Source organism: Paroedura picta, chromosome 1, assembly GCF_049243985.1.
Source record: "Paroedura picta isolate Pp20150507F chromosome 1, Ppicta_v3.0, whole genome shotgun sequence".
Classification (NCBI taxonomy): domain Eukaryota; kingdom Metazoa; phylum Chordata; class Lepidosauria; order Squamata; family Gekkonidae; genus Paroedura; species Paroedura picta.
Window position 1 is genome coordinate 72,385,522 of NC_135369.1, and position 21,177 is coordinate 72,406,698.

The 21,177-nt window shown below is 44.4% G+C and overlaps 1 protein-coding gene across 8 annotated transcripts in view; it reads right to left on the reverse strand.

Annotated features, from left to right (window-relative positions):
• Nucleotides 1–21,177, reverse strand: part of SLC29A1 (solute carrier family 29 member 1 (Augustine blood group)) — a 98,468-nt gene that overhangs the window by 12,514 nt on the left and 64,777 nt on the right. For 5 of the 8 annotated variants that reach the window (XM_077342476.1, XM_077342511.1, XM_077342482.1 and 2 more), the window contains exons 2-5: nucleotides 9,628–9,729; nucleotides 3,348–3,429; nucleotides 2,476–2,666; nucleotides 1,000–1,139 (exon numbers count right to left, since the gene is read on the reverse strand). In XM_077342476.1, the coding sequence (XP_077198591.1) occupies nucleotides 1,000–1,139; nucleotides 2,476–2,666; nucleotides 3,348–3,429; nucleotides 9,628–9,689 (475 nt within the window). In that variant the 5' untranslated portion in view covers nucleotides 9,690–9,729. Of the gene's footprint in view, nucleotides 1–999; nucleotides 1,140–2,475; nucleotides 2,667–3,347; nucleotides 3,430–9,627; nucleotides 9,730–15,305; nucleotides 15,467–21,177 lie in introns of those variants that run through there. The other 3 variants (XM_077342458.1, XM_077342521.1, XM_077342491.1) reach the window with 2 other exon arrangements.

Sequence of the window (21,177 nt, forward strand, 5' to 3'; positions counted from 1 at the left end):
GGTCCCTTGGCCCCGGATCATCTTCGTCGCTCTTCTCTGTACCCTTTCAATTTTATCTACGTCCTTCTTGAAGTGAGACCTCCAGAACTGCACACAGTACTCCAGGTGTGGTCTGACCAGTGCCGTATACAATGGGACTATGACATCTTGTGATTTTGATGTGATACCCCTGTTGATACAGCCCAAAATGGCATTCGCCTATTTTACCGCTGCATCACACTGCCTGCTCATGTTTAGTTTACAATCCACAAGTACCCCAAGGTCTCATTCACACACAGTGTTACCTAAAAGCATATCCCCCATCCAGTAGGCATGCTTTTCATTTTTCTGACCCAAATGCAGAACTTTACACTTATCTTTATTAAATTGCATCTTGTTCTCATTTGCCCATTTTTCCATTGTGTTCAGATTTCATTGAACTCTGTCTCTATCTTCCGAAGTATTTGCCAGTCCTCCCAATTTGGTGTCATCTGCAAACTTGATGAGTAGTCCCTCCACCCCCTCATCTAGATCATTAATAAATATGTTAAAAAGTACTGGGCCAAGCACCGAGCCCTGAGGTACCCCACTACTCACCTTCCTCCAATCGGATGAAACACCATTGACAACAACTCTTTGAGTGCGGTTCTCTAACCAATTCCCTATCCACCTGACTATCTGAAAATCCAGATTGCAGTCCTTCAATTCATCCATCAGAACATCATGGGGAACCTTATCAAAAGCTTTACTAAAATCCAAGTAAACGACATTCATATGATGTCTTTTTACATTCCTCTGGCAACTTTGATTGGGCCATAAATCCTCTAAACAAGCAGATAGATAGATAGATAGATAGATAGATAGATAGATAGATAGATAGATAGATAGATAGATAGATAGATAGATAGATAGATAGATAGATAGATAGATAGATAGATAGATAGATAGATAGATAGATAGATAGATAGATAGATAGATAGATAGATAGATAGATAGATAGATAGATAGATAGATACGTACAATTGATGAAGACTATCTTGATCATAGTGATGATGAAGAAAGGCAATGGCTCCATGGAGACCTTTACCAGGATAGCTGTTACCATAAAGACCAAGAAGATGGCAATCAAGCTGCACGTGATCCGTAGTTGCTGAGGGATCCTAATATGGAATGCGACAAAAACAAAGAGGAAAAATCACTGTAAAACCCAAAAACCCAAAGTAGGATATCCAGAGGACATTCCAAGTGAAGGGATTACCAATCTATTACCTTTTAAAATCTCTCCTTGCCCTCCAAGACCTCTGGGTACCTTTCATCATATTGTTGGATGTAATGAAAACTGTTCAGTCCTCTTGAGATGAATGTTTTGGCTAACTAGATTCAGTGGCTTACAATTACATATATAAGCATCTCCTGGCAAATAGATGGGGAAGATGGGGAAGAAATGGAGATAGTGACAGATTTTATTTTCCTGGGCTCCAAGATCACTGCAGATGGGGACTGCAGCAAAGAAATTAAAAGACACTTGCTCCTGGGGAGGAAAGCTATGGCAAATCTAGACAGCATCCTAAAAAGCAGAGACATCACCCTGCCAACAAAAGTGCATTTAGTCAAGGCTATGGTATTCCCAGTTGCAATGTATGGCTGCGAAAGTTGGACCATAAGGAAGGCCGAGCATCAAAGAATTGAGGCTTTTGAACTCTGGTGCTGGAGAAGACTCTTGCGAGTCCCTTGGACTGCAAGGCGAACAAACCGGTCAGTCCTAGAGGAGATCAGCCCTGCCTGCTCTTTAGAAGGCCAGATCCTGAAGATGAAACTCAAATACTTTGGCCACTTCATGAGAAGGAAGGACTCCCTGGAGAAGAGCCTAATGCTGGGAGCGATCGAGGGCAAAAGAAGAAGGGGATGACAGAGAATGAGGTGGCTGGATGGAGTCACTGAAGCAGTAGGTGCAAACTTAAATGGACTCCAGGGAATGGTAGAGGACAGGAAGGCCTGGAGGATCGTTGTCCATGGGGTCGCGATGGGTCGGACACGACTTCGCACATAACAACAACAACAATATAGGCATCATCATATATGAAAACAATGGAGAAAATATTTGCTTTGGACCAAAAAGAAATGAGTTTTACTTCTGGTCCAGACATGAATGAACCTGCTTGACAAGTGATGTCCACTTCAGTTCTTTTTCCGGTAATACTGAAGTAATTACTGACATCTCCGCAAACAAAAAGGTGTTAAATTATTACTGTTAATAATAATGCTTATTTTTATGTTTAGATAACACTTACTAAATGTAAAGTAGCCAAAAACATGGTGGGCTTAGCTGGAAACTGAGTCCCCCTGAGAAGGTTACAAGAAGAGTTGGTTAGGCTTGACCTGGGTCCGACATCCCCAAAGAGAACGGCTGAGCCAGAAAGGGGAACTGACAGGGACAAAGCAGGAAAGAGACAGGAAGTGTGAGACTCATTTTTGAGGAAGCTGCAGAAATCTCACCTCTGATGGATGAAGGAGTTGAGGCAGGTGAAGATGAGTAGAGGCACCATGGCACAGAGTGTCATCACATTGTTGAATATGGACTGTAAGTATGTGAGAGGTGGATTTCCTGCCGTCCCTGTCACATTCATATTAGCAGCACGGTCGACAAAGGATACATTCTGGGATTCTCCCAGGCGGCTGGAAAAGTACTGAATAGTGGACAGAAAAGGCAGCATGAAGGAAACAAGCCTCACTGACAAAAGAGCTGGGCTGCATTATGCTACTAAGCACTTGCAGAGTGGAACTGCATCTTGTGTCTGCTAACCACATGATCAGTGCTGTGCCACTCTTCTCAACCATACTTGTGAAGTGAGGACCATATATCTTTCATTGCTTAAGAGTCCTGTCTTCCCTTTGCAAAAGTCTCTCTTTGCCACACCTCTCAACTTCCTCAGTCTTTCAGCCACCAGAAATCAGGTAGAATTTTTCAGGTGCATGACACATAGGGCAATGGGCATAGTCCAGACTATTGTTGGTTGCTCCTAAGTGCTACTGAAATAGAAGACTGTACATGCTCAGGGAATGGACTAACTTCTGGGATTTCCCCACGCTTATTGGCTACAGTGCAAGCTGCACTACTTACTGTCCATTTATTGAAAGACAAATTGGTCACTTACTGAAAGAGAAGGGGGGGATCAGTGCTGGACTGGAACTCCCTGCTCAAAAGGGCATTCGTTGCCTGATGGATGCAGCCAACATATGGTTAAATTTCTCAAGTCCCCTTTCAAACCTTCTTGCAGCTCATTAGTATTCCTCAATGTGCTACACCCATCTCAGCACATTCCTTTACCTGGGGAGGGCAACACTATTCCCAGCACTTGTGAACTTACCATTGTAGCTGTCATGAAAAAATTCCATGGCAAGAGTGTCCCCAAGCCAAGTATGAAAAAGATCAGCCAAACGGCCATATACCTGCAAGGAAAAAAAGGAAAGAAAGAATATCAGTGGGGTCTACTCTGGATCCTTAGACTGCTAGAGGGTGATGTTTAGTTGTCACAATTATCTTCTATTGCTACTCCTACCCAGTAGAAGATGCCAAGCAAATACAGCTGTCATAAGCTCAGTGTCCTGCCCCATACTTTTCCATTGGAGCTGCAAAAGGGGAGAACTGGCTGCTTTGATTTTCTTCCAGTGCACAGCATTTCCCTACGAATACCATTTTATTATTTCCTGTAGCCTACATTCATGGGGATTTTTCAATCAGGTTATAGAAACCAGGAGGGAGAAAAGAGAGGGAGAGACACGGAGTAATGGCTTGGCAGTCACCCATCTGCCTTGGAGAGGGAAAAAAGGGAAGAGAGATCCAGCAGTACTGGATGCTTGTTCCATAAATGCACCATTATGTAAACACTGAGATTAATATCAGTCATCTACATCCCTTTGCCCCCTTCAAGGATCGCTGCCTTGTTGTGGCAAGGGGGCTTGCGTAGTTCAGTGAAGCTATGAGCTATGCCGTGCAGGGCCACCCAAGACGGACAGGTCATAGCTGAGAGCTCTGACAAAAGGTGATCCACTGGAGAAGGAAATGGCAAACCAATGGCAGTATCTTTGCCATGAAAACTCTATGGACAGTTCCAATAGGCATAACGATATGACGCTGGAAGATGAGCCCCTCAGGTCGGAAGGTGTCCAATATGCTACTGGGGATGAGCAGACGGCTAGTACGAGTAGCGCCAGAATGAATGAAGCGGCTGGGCCAAAGCCGAAAGGACGCTCAGTTGTGGAAGTAACTGGTGGCGAAAAGACAGTCCGATGCTGTAAAGATTTTTATTCCATAGGAACCTGGAACGTCAGATCCATGAATCAAGGCAAGCTGGACGTGGTTAAACAAGAAATGAGAAGACTGAACATCGACATTTTAGGAATCAGTGAACTAAAATGGACAGGAATGGGTGAATTTAATTCAGATGACCATCAGGTATACTACTGTGGACAAGAATCTCGCAGAAGAAATGGAGTAGCATTCATAATCAATAAGAGAGTAGGAAAAGCAGTCTTGGGATACAATCCCCAAAATGACAGAATGATCTCAGTTCGAATCCAAGGCAAACCATTCAACATCACAGTGATCCAGGTCTACGCCCCAACCACTGCTGCTGAAGAGGATGAAGTTGATCAGTTCTATGAAGCCCTACAACACCTTCTAGAAGCAACGCCCAAAAATGATGTGCTTATCATCATGGGGGATTGGAATGCTAAAGTAGGAAGCCAAAAGATAACCGGGATAACAGGCAAGTTTGGCCTTGGAGTACAAAATGAAGCAGGGCACAGGCTGGTAGAATTTTGTCAAGAGAATACAATGGTCATAGCAAACACTCTTTTCCAGCAACCCAAGAGACGACTCTACACATGGACATCACCAGACGGTCAACACAGAAATCAGATTGACTATGTGCTCTGCAGCCAAAGATGGAAAAGTTCTATCCAGTCAATAAAAACAAGACCAGGAGCTGATTGTGGTTCAGATCATGAGCTTCTTGTTGCAAAATTTAGGCTTAAATTGAAGAAAGTAGGGAAAAGCATTAGGCCACTCAGGTATGAACTAAATCATATCCCTGACGAATACACAGTGGAGGTGACAAATAGATTTAAGGAATTAGATCTGATAGACAGAGTGCCTGAAGAACTATGGACGGAGGTTCGCAACATTGTACAAGAGGTAGCAACTAAAACCATCCCAAAGAAAAAGAAATGCAAGAAATCAAAATGGCTGTCTGAGGAAGCTTTACAAATAGCTAAGGGGAGAAGGGAAGTGAAAGGCAAGGGAGAAAGAGAAAGATACACCCAATTGAATGCAGAATTCCAGAGAAAAGCTAGAAGAGATAAGAATGCCTTCTTAAATGAACAGTGCAAACAAATAGAAGAAAACAATAGAATGGGGAGGACCAGAGATCTTTTCAAGAAAATTGGAGATATGAAGAGAACGTTTCATGCAAAGATGGGTATGATAAGGGACCAAAATGGTAGGGACCTCACAGAAGCAGAAGAGATCAAACAAAGGTGGCAAAATTATACAGAAGAACTATACAAGAGCGAGCTTAACATCCCTGATGACCACAATGGGGTAGTTACTGACCTGGAGCCAGACATCCTGGAATGTGAAGTCAAATGGGCCTTAGGAAGTCTGAGCAACAATAAAGCTAGTGGTAGTGACAGCATTCCAGTTGAACTATTCAAAATCTTAAAGGACGATGCAGTAAAAGTGCTACACTCAATATGCCAGCAAATTTGGAAAACTCAACAATGGCCACAGGATTGGAAAAGGTCAGTTTACATTCCAATCCCAAAGAAGGGCAATGCCAAAGAATGTTCAAACTACCGCACCATTGCACTAATTTCTCATGCTAGCAAAGTTATGCTCAAAATCCTACAAGCTAGGCTCCAGCAATATGTGGACCGAGAACTTCCAGAAGTACAGGCAGGATTTCGAAGAGGCAGAGGAACTAGAGATCAAATTGCCAACATACGCTGGATCATGGAGAAAGCTAGGGAGTACCAGAAGAACATCTACTTCTGCTTCATTGACTATGCTAAAGCCTTTGATTGTGTGGAGCACAACAAATTGTGGCAAGTTCTTAAAGAGATGGGAATACCAGAGCATCTTATTTGTCTCTTGAGAAATTTATATGCAGGTCAAGAAGCAACAGTGAGAACTGAACATGGAATCACTGACTGGTTCAAAATTGAGAAAGGAGTTCGGCAAGGCTGTATACTGTCGCCTTGCCTATTTAACTTGTATGCAGAGCACATCATGAGAAATGCGGGATTAGAGGAGTCACAAATTGGGATCAAGATTGCAGGGAGAAATATCAACAACCTCAGATATGCAGATGATACCACTCTAATGGCAGAAAGTGAAGAGGAACTAAAGAGCCTGTTGATGCGGGTGAAGGAGGAGAGTGCCAAAGTTGGCTTGAAACTCAACATCAAGAAAACAAAGATCATGGCATCCGGCCCTCTCAATTCCTGGCAAATAGAAGGGGAAGAAATGGAGATAGTGACAGATTTTATTTTCCTGGGCTCCAAGATCACTGCAGATGGGGACTGCAGCAAAGAAATTAAAAGACGCTTGCTCCTGGGGAGGAAAGCTATGGCAAATCTAGACAGCATCCTAAAAAGCAGAGACATCACCCTGCCAACAAAAGTGCGTTTAGTCAAGGCTATGGTCTTCCCAGTTGCAATGTATGGCTGCGAAAGTTGGACCATAAGGAAGGCCGAGCGTCAAAGAATTGAGGCTTTTGAACTCTGGTGCTGGAGAAGACTCTTGCGAGTCCCTTGGACTGCAAGGCGAACAAACCAGTCAGTCCTAGAGGAGATCAGCCCTGACTGCTCTTTAGAAGGCCAGATCCTGAAGATGAAACTCAAATATTTTGGCCACCTCATGAGAAGGAAGGACTCCCTGGAGAAGAGCCTAATGCTGGGAGAGATCGAGGGCAAAAGAAGAAGGGGACGACAGAGAATGAGGTGGATGGATGGAGTCACTGAAGCAGTAGGTGCAAACTTAAATGGACTCCGGGGAATGGTAGAGGACAGGAAGGCCTGGAGGATCATTGTCCATGGGGTCGCGATGGGTCGGACACGACTTCGCACATAACAACAACAACATCCCTTTGAAAAGTATTGTTCTCACATCTGAAAGGAACAATTCTAATAACCCATCTTCAGGTCTTGGGATGAATCCTGGTCAGAGCAGAGTCCCCAACATTTCCAAGCCTGCAAGTATCTTTGGAATTTTGACATGGAAGGTGGGCACAACCACAAAATGGCTGCAGTGGAGACGGAGCCAACTACAAGATGTGAGGGAGTTAGGTTATGCATAACTCTAATAGGAACTCTTCGATATTTCAGGATAAAGCTCTGTTTAACAGGATTCTTTTAAATGAACTTATTTTAGAAACTATTTTCTTTCACACATATGACTTACCTTGAGTCATGTGGTGGTCTTTGTGCTGTGGTTGAACCCATGGATCTCTGATGGACAACCAGAAGCCTCGTTAGGCAAATGGCCCTACTCACTTTCTAAAGCCATGTGGTGGCTGCCAGGAAAGATATTGGCAGCTACCATGGGCGTCATACTGGGGACCCCTGGATTAGTGTTGATCTGACAGACCCAGGTTCAAACCTCCACTCTGCTACGAAGGTGGCTGGATGACACTGAGCTAGTCACACACACAGCCTAATCTACCTCACAAGGTCGGTTGGTTGTGAGGATAAAATGGAAGAGAAGAGGATAATGTAAGCCATTTTGGGTGCCCATTGGAGAGAAAAGTGTGCTATAAAAATAATAATACAAGTCCAAATCAATAAACAAATAAGGGTATGTGACAGGGTATGCTAAATGTTGTAGGAATGCTTTTTCAAAAGATTAGGAATGCGTGCAGCTGGACCATACCATTTATTGATGCAAAATGCAAAATTAGGGGCATGAATAGTAATGTTTGTAGTAAAGGAAGGGCTTTCTCAACCAAGGTTTCATGAAAGTCTGGAGTTTCTTGACAGCCCTGGAAGGGTTTCATGAATGGATGGAAGTTAATTAATTTTTTATATATTTTTAAATTTTGTTAAACATTTATCAGGTGATATTACTATATATGGTCATGTTGACCCCCCCTCCCAAAATATCCAGTGATGGGTCTGGAAGGGGTGGAAGGGGAGAGGCTCTGGGTGTACAGCTATTCTTCACAACCGTATTCTGCACAATCACACCACTTCTGGGGTTTCTTGAATCCTGAATAATGTTTCAGGGGTTTTTCAAGGGCAAAAGGTTGAGAAAGGCTGGGCTAAATAGTAGTTAAAATGATGACATTGGCCACGGGGGAAGGGGGACACTTGGGCTGCTTTGTAAGCTCTGTAACTTTCTGTGTTTGGGCCCTCACATGACAAGACACAGAGGAATTAAAACAAAAAACCCACTCCTGCAGGCCTCCTGCTGCTAAACATCTTGCTTCCCTCTGGTGGCACAGTGCCTGCCTCAGTTGTGGGCAAACCCAAGACAGTGGTTCTCAACCTTCTTAATGCCACAACCCTTCAATACAGTTCCTCATGTTGAGGTGACCCCTAACCATAAAATTATACAAATGTACTTTCACAGAAATTAGACCAAAACTGACCAATGAAGATCTATTCTTCATGATTGTATATAAATTGTTTTTCCCCCCCAGGGTTTCTCAGTTCAGTTCTGCCTCTTGTCCCATCTAGCTGTTTTCCACTGATCCAGACAGACAAATGCTCTATCTTGATCTACCCCAGCCAAGCTGCTTGCCCTGCCACGACCCCTTTGAAAGGGTCATTCGACCCCCAAAGTGGTCCCGACCTCCAGGTTGAGAACCACTGCCCTAAGAGGAGGAGTTGGAATGGAAGGGCCATGACCTTTACCTCTTGTCCCTGCTGTTTGGGTAATGATGCTTGTCAACATATGGTGAGGGTTAGGAGGTATCCTTGGCAATGGGGTCCCAAAACATTCACAACTCATACTTTTCAAATTATACAGCCAGGGTTTCGTGAAGGCCCTGGAAAGGTTTCCTGAATGGGTGGGAGTTATTTTTTATATATTTGTTTAAAATTTGTTAAACTTTTATCAGGTGATATGACCATATAAGATCACGTTAACCCACTCATCCCTCAGCCAATGATGGGCTTGGAGGGGGTGTAGAGTGGACATGGCCACAGTTATGCTTCCCATCTGTAGTCTGCATCATTGCACCACTTCTGGGGTTTCTTGAAGCCTGAAGAATGTTTCAGGTGTTTCTCAATGATAGAAGAGTTGAGAAAGGCTGTTATAGGGTATAATTTCTTTTGCTTTACAGATAGTTGATGTCCATGTAGGGGAAAAGTAGTATCTTCAGACAGCTGGAGAAAAGTTCTGAACATTGTTTAGCAAACTCCCCCTCACTGGAAGTCTTCAAGCAAAGGTTGGATACACACTTTTCTTGGATGCTTTAGGATGCTTAGGGCTGATCCTGCATTGAGCAGGGGACTGGACTAGATGGCCTGTATGGCCCCTTCCAACTCTATGATTCTGTGATTCTATGATTCAAATATGGTAGTGGGCAAGTACATCTTGCTGGCATCTGTCCATCTTCCTCCCTGCCCTTATGCCCCCAATAATACCTGTCCTGGGGGCTGCTGCCCGGCGTCCCAGCATCTTGCTCAAGCTTGTAGGACTCTTTCATTTTTGGTGGATCTTCACTGCTTCACTTCACTATTAGCACCCTAAAGAGTTTTAAAAAATGCAATTACTGGAGAGCCAGGATTTTTTAAGAAACAACCAACAGAGAATAGTGGGACTGATACGTTCTTCAGATCTAAGTATAGTTGTGGGGATGTGTATGTACTCGGATGTATAAATGAAATGTTCATGAGCACCACTGCACAGAATCAAGATGAATGTAGTTCTTCTCACACAGAATATATAGTTTAAAGAAAAACCTGACTCCGGTGATAATTTTTAGTTTCTTGCCAGAATGATGTCAGATAAACGCTTTAATCAGCATGTCCTTGTTGATTTCTTTGGAAACACACATATGACAAATGAAGAAATTTATCCTTTGTGTGCTGTGAGTTTTACTTGGTGAAAACTGCTGTTTTCTCAGCAGAGAGTCAGTTGTCTCAATGGTTGGATCCAGCCAACTTTTCTACTCCGTCTGGCCTAATTCCCTCCACACTATTATTAATAGTATTATTATTGATGTTGTATTTATTACCCACCCTTTCTCTTTAGACTCACAACAAAAGCATTCAATCTCTGTTAAATGGTTTTTGTTCATGCCCCCCAAAATGGTCTCTCTCTCTCTCTCTCTTTTTTGTGTGTGTGTGGTCCTTTCTGTTTCACCAGCAGGAAATCTGGTTGGACCCCACCCAAAGCTTCTTGCTAACAGACATGAATGTAACTGGGCTGGATCCGGCACAAAATTTCTGGTTCTGCTTTTCATTGAGCAGAAATGCAAGAAAAGGACCACGATAGCTAGTTGCACGAAATTAAAGTTATTGTATCACTTCTTGTGTTTCCACTTGCTTAAAATTCTGTGCAATGAATTTCTGGGCACTCTAGTATATGTGGACAAAATACTGTGCAAGCAGAACTCAGCTAAGACCATATACGCACTGGGAACTTCACTGCCCCAGCTCCCGTGCAGGAGTGCAAATCAGGGGCAGATGAGGTGCACAGGGCCAAATGCTCCCCCGTGTGGGTGCAGGAAGAGGTGGGGAAACCTGCCACAACTAAAACTCCAGCCTGCAGCCTGGCATGAAACCTCCAGTGCATTAACGGTCTAAGTCTGCTTATGTTTCCACTTGCATGCTGCTGGGTCCAAGCCGCTGTCTTGAACTTTCGTAAACTGCACACAGCAGCCTGTAGCTAGGCTGTTGCCAATCTAATAAAAAATCTGTATTCTTCCCCAACCTCTGCCATTATGCCTCTCCTCATACATATTCTCCAGGGTGCATCCATAAATCTGGGATGAATAAATCTACAAAGCAACAAACAAAAGCAGCAATGGAAGCTTTGAAGTAAGCAACACTAAGAGTTGAAAGGGACAAAGGAGGAGTCACCTGCACAAAGATGTGGATTCCATCTCTACTCAAGTGAGATCAAAGGCTAAAACAAAGAAGCCAGGGAACTAAGCTACATACCTCAGATGTTGAGGATTGGGTTTCCCAGGTCTGACAGAGTAAATAAAATCAGGTAAGCATAAGGGGAATGCTTCCATTATCTGTTGAACAGAGTTTTGATGGAGATTCCACCTGTTCCACATGAAAGCTTGAACCTGGCCTCCCTGTCTTCAAAGATCTCGAGAACAGGCAGGAGTATAAATGAAGCAACATTTATGTTTTTTAAAAAATTATGTTATTTATAGCCTGCCTTCTTGGGACTCAAGGCAGATCATACAGAATACATCGATACAATAAACAGGAAGGAACATCCAACAGACAGTGCAATGTTGGTTAGTGTTGTAATCTAGGCATCCCATCCATACCCCAAGAAACAGAAGTAGCTGACAAATCATGTCTTCTCATCATATTGCAAAGCTTGGTAGAAAATTGGATATTTATTTTATTTAAAACATTTATATTCTGTCTCCTTAGAGAACATCTCATGGTGGCTCATCTTTAACCGCCCCTGCGGTTAAATAAAAGGGTAAGGCCACCTGGGGAGGAATTAGGGCGGGCCCTGTCCAGGATAAAAACTCAGAGGGCCCAATCAGGAGCCGCGAAGCGGCTCCTGATTGGGCCCTCCGAGTGTCCATCCAGGGCCAAGCAGCCAATGGGGAGGCACGTGAAGCGCCTTCCTATTGGCCTCTCACCAGGACAGACCAACATTCCATTCACCCAGCCCAGTCTGGCTGCCAGTCTGCTCCTGACCACCACAGGGAGAGGAGGTCAGCAGGGCTGCCAAGGGGGATGAGAACAGAGGCTGCGCCAGCCCTTTTCGCCCCAAGGCTGCCCTAACTGTCATGTCCAACAATAAATTGTGTCAGAACCCTGACAGAGCTGGCAGGAGGCTGCAGAGTTCTCCCCCTCCCCCCTTCAGGCCTGCTGCGAAGGAGCCTCTGACAGGCCCTGACTGAGGGGAGGGAGGCCTTTCCAAGAGCAACGCAGGGGAGCCTGAGGGCCTTCCTTTTGAGGGGGGGGGGACTTTCCCCTTCTGCCAAACAGTTGCCTGACAGGGAGGCCACAAAAAAGCCCCTTTTCACTTAAAATACTGCTCTGCCTGGATGTTAGACATAGCCAAGCCCTGTGTCTTTCTTCTTTGCAGCTCTCTGCAGGTTTGAGGCCTACTGCACGGCGTTATTCTGCAGATGAAACTGTTTTTTTGTCTCCTGTTTCATCTGCACAACAACCCTGTGCAGTAGGCCTCAACATTCAACCCCATGCCCTTACAGACTGGACAACTCCTCCCCTCCCTCTTCCCACTGCCAAGCTCTAGCGCCCGTTGTATTCTTGGAGACAACAGGCTTTGCCCCTAGTAAAAACATAAAACCATTAAAATTAACAACCATTTTAAAAGCAACCAATAAAACCCAGAAGCATAAATGTGCACAAAACTCAGAAGCATAAGCTATTCCTCTACAGCAAATAACACACACACACACACACTCATCTCACAGAGATGGGATATTACTGGTCCTCAATTAGGACGGGAGTTAAATACCAGAAGCATTGTTTTTAGCCTTGCAGAAAGAACTTTAGTTCCAAGAAACAGAAATGATCGGTTACTGAGCCACAAAATTCCCAGCTGCTGAGACAATCCTACCATGGGTCACATACACTCCCTAGGATTCTTACAGATAAGTTATAACATAAGTTCATGTTATAATCATGAAAACTGTTATTTTAATTCAAAAAATATATATTTCTGGAAATGTGGTTGCAAAGACATTTGAAAATTTGATAGCTTTTCAAAGAAAAATAAACTAAAGCTGAATTTTCAATTGCATCCAATTTTGTGGTTTGCCAAACTTTCTCAAAATCCACAGCATTTCACATTTATGAGTAAGCATTCCAGGACAAGGAATAGGGTTCAGCAGAATGGTCAAAGCAAGCTCTTTGTTCTACACCCCAGACTTTCATATAAAGAGCCATACAATGAGAATTGAACCCTCCACAGATAAGAGGCAGCCTGCCGCTGGCAGTTCACTGGGTACTGCAGCTGGGAAATGTGCCACATGGAAATTGCTGTCAGGACACTGCAGCTGGATCAGCAGGTGTGGTTAATACACTATAGTCCTGATTGCAAAAGCATTTTCTCCACGGCAACCCCTATGCTGTGGCAGCTCCCCAGAACTCTTCCTCATCTATGTCACCCAGAGGTGGTCCCTGAAGAATACCACTGGGAAGAAATACACTGCAGACCTCAGCCAGAAGCCAGATCAGCGCAAGGTATTCCAAGTCACCTCCCAGTGGCATGGCAGCAACCACATCATGTCCTGCAGCGACATCACACACTTTGCTGACTGGCGCTTCATCCCTGCAGCCATCTGAACATTCCTCCCCTTAATGGAGCAGTAAAATTAGAGAACATTTACAGTGGTGCAGTCACGCCAACAAGACCCTGTCCCACATGCTCTGTGGCTCCCTGCCTCCCTTGCACTCAACAGCCTGGAAACTCCAGCATGATATGGTTGTGCAGTGCCTAGTCAAAGTCATCCTTAACAGAACAGGGCCAGGGTCTGGGAGTCAGCTGAGACCAGACCTTGTACTGCATAACTAGGAGAAGAAGATCAGCATGTGGACATCACCATCTTGCTTGAGGATAGGAGAGCTGCCATGGAAGAGGCCAGGAGCAGAAGCACAAGAAATATGCTTCCTGGGCAATATGCTCAGGCAGCAGGACTAAAAGGTCTCTCCAAAAATGACACTATATTGTGGACCTGTGGCGTTGGGAAGAATTACTCCCAGCTGATGCACAGCTTTATGGTGTCTAACATCATACAGTGATCCTGGAATATCTAAACAGAATATATCTAGGATCACCACCAGTACAAGGTACCAGTTTGCCCTCCTAACCTAGTGGAGGGGAGCCACAACCAGCCTACTTCTCAAATCCTAGAGGGGAAGGATCAGCAGACACATCTGTAGCAGACCCAGATGATAGGGGCCATCCAATCTGTTTGCCCTCCAACCTCAGAGGAGGGGAGCCACCATCACCAGAGTCACCCTGCTAGGCCCACAGGGAGTGAGCTCCTTCTTTTGGAGGAGAGGGACCCAGCCACCTCATCCCCCTCCTTCCTGGAGCAGGCCAGAGGTGGCCCAAACCCAGAGAGACAGGAAGGGGCCAGTTGTCCCACAGCAGCAGACAAGGCTACCGAGACAGGAGTTAGGGCCACACTCCGGCCTGTTCCCCACCTCTTGACGAACCCCATCAAGCTGCCTGGACTTCACTTGCGCACCAGCTCCACCACCACAATAGCCAGCGAAGTCAGTAACCCTACTGCGACTTCCCAAGGAGGAGCCCTGTGCCCAGAGAAGACACCCCCAATCCATGCCCAGAGGCTGCAAGTGGTGTGGACGACTGGCCAGGCATCTCTGGCCACCATGAACAGCAGGTCAGGGCTTCACTCTCCTCTCTCCTCCATGGACTTTCCCCCCTATACATCTCAACAAAATTCTAAATTGCCAGAAAGAACATGCATGTCAAATATGTTCTAATCTAACGTATGTACTGTTGATATCCTGTACCTACTGCATGCACCTGAGTGCTTGGGATTTATTTAAATTCACTGCCTTTTTTCTTCAAATTGTACCACAAATATTCTCATACACTTCAGTGCCCCTCTCAAGAACCAGTTCCTTTGTTAACCTCTAAAGTAATTTTCTACATACGACATTGCTTCAGCCTAATTTTCCTACTTCACAGGGCAGTATGTGAATAATCTGGCCAAATTTGCAGCTCCAGCCAGCCAGCACTGTGAAGTAATATTTAATGATGACTATTGCCATCACCATGACATCACTTCTATTGGTTAACATGAAGGCTAACATGAACCAGTAATCTATGAAGTTCAGTATTGTCTGACTGACAGCTGCTCTCAAGTAGAGGAGGACTTTCATATCATTTCCTAACCTTCTCTACCAGATCCAATTAGCTAAAGCACATCATGCCCTCCAATCACATGAGAACTGCCCACAAGCAAACCTCTCCTGTATTGATGTAAGAAATTCTTCCAGTCTAAATAGAAAGATGTACCAAGACAAGGAGAAAAGTCCATGAGAACCCCTACTTTTCAATAGACTCTGCAGACTGCTGAAAACTTGAGCCATTAACAGGTCAATGAGGGAAGCACACATACCTTGGTACTCAAAGCTGATCAAATCTCAGGAGCTGGGACCTGCAATATATTTTTTCCTTCCCAAATATGTTCTGCCTCCCTCTCTGAAGTTAGTCCCACACTGGAGTCATCAGTGCATCTGTGCCACAGTCAGAGTGGCGCCGAACGCAACATCTGGTCTATGGCTTGAGATCACTGCTGATGAGGAAATGATGGGTTTTCCAGAGGGGCTGGAATGTTAGCAGCAGCAGAGGCTCCCACTGCCAGCTCTGGGATTTTATGCAACTGGAGAAAGCTTGGCCAGGTCTGAAAATTATCAGCTGGGGTAAGCCAGCATTCATTCCTCATTAATAGAGCTCTTCCCTCCCTGGTCCTCTCAGGAGGACAGGAATTTCATTCCCTAAGGGAAGTGCATTGCCCTGGGCTGGCCAATTCCAATCCTCTTCCAAGAAGACTTCGTGGCACCTCTAAGGGAAACACTTATGTGTTCTTCTTTTCAGCATAGCTAACACAGAGATTATTCTTGAATTATGCACAATGACATAGTTCTATGGCCAGCCAGCTACCCCCAGAAAAACCTGCAAGTAAGGCACAGAGACAAACAACTCCTTGTTATAGCACTGGTACTCAAAAATGTTAATGTATCTGAACACAGCAGTTCCATTTAGTCACTGTCTCTTCATGAAATTGACCAATTCCATTTTTATAGCCTACTCAACTAGTGGTCATCACTATGGCCTATGGGAATGAATTCCACAAGCCAACCACCCTTAAATAAAGAAGTGACTATTTTTGCCTGTTCTGAATGTCCACTGCTTTGTGCAAGAAAGTTCATAAACCATAAACCTCTATCACGTCCCCTCTTTAACTCACACTTCTTTTAAGCCTAAAAAGCCCCAACTGACATTCCTCATAAGGAACGTTCTTCAACCCCTAAATTATTTTGGTTGCCTTCTTCTGAACATTTTTGGCACTATCATCAACATCAACATGGGGCCTGGAGTTGTCAAAGAATTACAACTAATCTCTAGACCACATAAGTCAGTTCCCCTGGAGGAACCTACATCCTTTGAAGGTGGACTCTAGAACAGTCTTTTTCAACCATTTGACCATGGAGTAACCCCTGAAATATTCTTCAGACTTTCACTAAGTGATACCAGATGGCCACTCTTCCCTGCCACTCTCTGGAAATTACATATTCATAGTGTGCGTGGCATCATCACTAATAAAATAAAATGCTTGTTAAATAAGAAGTTTGTTTCATCTTTGTGTGTGCAATACCTTTCCTGAGTAAAATAAAGAAGCAATCATCTCAGCTGTCATAAAGCCCACCATGCAAAGCAGCAATTCTCCTCATGGGAAATGATCAGTGTGATCTGGAAATCACTTGTAACTTTGGGCAATCTCCAGGAAGTACCAGTAGGTTGGTAATAATAGCAAGACCTGAGAATATCTTTTCCCAGAAATGGCTGCCAGGGCAAGGGGAAACATGGGAAGAATGGAATCCACAGTCCTGTACACAGTCCTTGCACAGAATCCAGGTGTGGTAGCTCTCAGCTAGGGATGCCAGCCTCCAGGTGGGACCTGGGGATCCCTTGGAATTACAGCTCATCTCCAGACTACAGAGATCAATTTCCCTGGAGAAAATGGCTGCTAGAATATCTGAATCCCTTTGCTTGCAATAGCCTTCCTCCCCATTTTCTGCTGGCATGGCTCTTAGAAGAAATTATGAAGGGGGAAATGGGAGGAGCCAATGGAGTGAAACAGATTCAGCTCTTCTCTCCTATTCTTTTTCCATTGTGCGATTTCAACAAGGCCACTCTGTCCTTCTAATTCCTCCCTAGGTTCATTTATATTTTAATTACATATATATAACCCTGGGGTTACTAGTAAACTGGTTGAGAATGACGGCTCTAGACATTGTATCCCCACTGAGCTCTCTCCTCTCCTCAGGGATCTCTTCTCCAAATCTCTAGAAATTTCATAAACCAGAGCTGGTAACTCTAATTATATCTTTTGGGATGGGAATGCAATGACAAGAAATATACACAGGGCCTTTCCGCATGAGTTCAGAGTAGCAAGAGTGTGGCAAATTGTAACTGCTACTAAGTTGCAGTTATGCACGATGTCGCACACAATCTGCCACACTCCTGCAAACGATCAGCTAAAAGCGTTTCTTTGTAGTGCTTAAAGGGAAATCCCAAAAGGTGGATTCACCCTCCGAAAAGCGCTACACTCTTGCAAGCAATCTGCAACAGTTCCGAAAAAGACCTGTGCGTTCCCATTGTTGCGGTTTCAGCAAAGTCCCTCCCCCTGGCTCTCTCCTCTGAACTTCCGGCGAAACGATAGCCATTTTTTTTTCTCGGAGCGAGCAGAGAGCAATGAACCAGCGAGGCTTCTCCGGCTGCAGTCCCTACACAGAGCTGCTTTAAAGCTCGCCTCAAGTCACCAAGCACAACACAGGACCCGTTTGCTAGTTCCCTTTATTTTTGGCAGAAAGTCGTGCCTGTGCACGGGGGGGGGGGATTTTTTTTCCACTTGGGGGAGCGTGGCAACAATGAATCACCAGCTCATACACCACCTGCCAACTAGATGGGTCTCTCCGTTGCAAAGAATCAATGCAGTTTTGTTGCAACCTGTTTTTTTTTTTAACCTGTTCTTAAAGGCAAAGGGGCTTTTTCGGAGCATGGTAACAACTGCCCATTGGCTGCTCGTTTGATTGACGGCCAGGGGCGGGACAAAGCACAGCAAATATTGCTTCCTTCCTAGCGATTTTTGCCAAGACCGGAAACCTATGGGAAACGATTGAAACGCGACTGGATTCCACTACAAAGGCAGGTATGCATAACGATGAATTCCACTATTTAAAATTGCGTTTTTTCTTTCCGAAACCAATTTGCCATATTGATCCTGGTACGGAATGGGCCACAGTATTCCAAATATGGTTGGACCACAGATCTATACAGGAGCATTATAGTACTGGCCATTTTACTTCTGGTCCTTTTCCTAACAGCCCCTGGCCCAGACATTGCCTTTTTAAACTGCTGATAAACATCATCTACAACCATGGCTCCTCATACCCATTCCAAATAATGTATGGATAAGTTAAACAGCACCAGTCTGAAACGACCCCTACAGAATCCTGGGGTTTACTTCCTTCTTTTATGGAAGTCATAAATTTACTCCCACTTTCTACTTCCTGCCTGTTAACTGGTTTCTAATTCATAAAATAACTTGTCCTTTTATTCCTCATTTGCTATGTTTACTCAAAGATCTTTACCAAACTTTTTTGGGGAAGTCCATGTATATAGACAGTGTCTACTGCACCACTCTTGCATATATGCTTGTCAATCCTCTCAAGGACTTTTATTTAAATCCAACAATTTGGAACAGGCCATAGCGATGGACTGTGTGACTTGGCACATGCACAGCATTTTGCTGAAACTGGGTTGCTATGTGTGCAAAGCAGCTATCCCTACAGCAAGACCAAGTAATACTTTCCCCTATCCCCACCCTGGCTTCAGATCTCTGGCATGTTCCTGTTGCACACACAGTGGCTGACAACTCCGTTTAAGTGAGATGCAGGGTGAGTGTGAAGTCACAGGGGTCATTTCTTTCATTCTTGTCACCATCAGGTTCAAACTAAGATTAAGTTCTTTGGAAGAATCCAGCACTCTCTAGATGGGATATGAACCCGTGTCAGCAGCAGCAGCAGCAGCCAACAACAGAATGGGGAAGAAGTAGGCATCTAACAAGCAACCACCCAATACATAAGAGTAATTCAGTTGTCACAGGCAAGGGTAAAGCACAGTTCCAAAATTCAGATAGCTGGTCAGTGACAAACATATACAAACCCGAACTTTAAGGTCACCTTGCATACTAAACAAGACATTTAATAAGGCCTTATAATAACAAACCATCCCCTTCAGAAGTAGCCATGAGCCAAACTATGAATCTTCCCATTTTTCCAAATGTTTCCACATAAGAAAGCTGGGAATTTGACTCTCACTCCCAAAAGGCAATGTTTGCGAAGGATGATTTCCAAATCTTCAGTCCATGGATAGAGTGTCATCATTCTGACTAGCCCTTTACTTGTTGCCATGCCTGGAGCCTTTTATTTATTTATTACTTTATTTTTGCCCCGACATTCCTCAGAAGGACTCAAGATGGCCTTTTTAGCACTTCAGAAAATGAAAAAATAATATATTCTACTTTTAATCAGTAATAATCCATAAAATAGTTTCTAAAAAGGAAAAACAGATTGGAAAAGTTCATACTTGAGAGGATCTCTTCCCACCTTTCCGTTCTTCAATCAGCCAGTCCTTTGTTCTGTGACTCCCCTCCGGAGACCAGAAGAGCCTTGCTTCCTCAACAAAGAAAATGTGCACAGGGCCAAGAGTGGCAGCTATGAGGAACCCAGTAAAATTGCTTCTTCTACCCACTTCTTCTCACATTGGTGCCAGCAGATAGAGAAAAGAGAGGTGATTTTATCTGACTCCCCCTTCTTGCTGCAGCGCCCACCCCACCCAGTGGCACAGCTCGTTTCTCAGTTGCTCACACTCTTCAGCAAAGAGTTTCTGGACTACTCAAGGCTGCTTGATTAAGGGAAAGGCAGGGAAAGATCTGTTCCACCAACACCTTCCATTAACTCTTCCATTGGATCCAACCCAATATCTCTTTCCATGATAATATGCCCAATGTCATTTTATTGGGAAGAGAGTATAAATTGTTGGTATCACTCAGAGGGTTATTTGGGAGGGTTTGTTTGTTGCTTTCAAACTATAATGTTTTATTTTTATTTATTTATTTATTTTTGAAGTTATTACCTGCCACTCTCAGCAAGTTGGCTCATGGTGGGTTACAGAATAAAAACTTCATAAAAATAAAATTCCCATTAAAAACCCAAATAAAATTACAAATTACATTAATGCAATCACAAACATGGCAGCAAAAAACAAGGCTGAGAGACGCCTACCCCAATGGGGCAACAGGGTAGCATCTGCTGGCCACCACTGATGGAACAAAAATGTGGTGGCATATCTTCCTGGGGGGGGGGCATCAGATCTTCTCCCTGCACTGGCTTTATTCATAGACCTGGCGGAAGAGCTCCATCCTGCAGGCCCTGCGGATCACCGAAAGCTCCCACAAGGCCTTTAGCTCTTCTGGGAGCTAATTCCACCAGGTAAGGGCCAGGACCAAAAAGCCCCTGGGCCTAATGAAAGCCAGGTGAGCTTCTCTGGGGCCGGGAATGAGAAGCAAGTTGGCACCCGGTCCTGCAGATTTGTGGGTCCCAGACCACGTAAGGCCTTAAAGGTCAAAACTTTACATTATTTATTTATTTTATTTATTATATTTATATACCGCCCTCCCCGAGGGCTCAGGGCAGTTTACAGAAAACAGGAAAAGATACAATTAACATATGGTAACCGGTAACAGTAACAGTAATAACATTATAACAATAATAACTTAACAAGATCATAACAATAACATTATAAAATAGAAATTGCAAGAGCCTCAGCTCAACTCTTACTGGACCCAATGGGTAAAACCGATTAGTGTTGGTCATAGGGGAGGGGGAGCTTGGGGGCCAACTGGAAGCGGTGGTTTGGGTCAACCTCAACCAAATGTCTGTCGGAGGAGCTCCCATTTGCAGGCCCTGTGGAACTGTTTAGGTTCTGCCAGGGCCCTGATCTCCTCTGGGAGCTCAGGCCAGAATGGAGAAAGCTCTGGCCCTGGTTGAGGTCAAGCGGGCTTCTTTGGGGCCAGGGACCACCAGGAGGTTGGATGTAGTAGAGCACAAGGCTCTTTGAGGAGTGTAGGTAGAGAGGCAGTCCCTCAGGTATACTGGGCCCAGACTGGGTATGGCCTTAAAGGTGATAACCAACACCTTAAG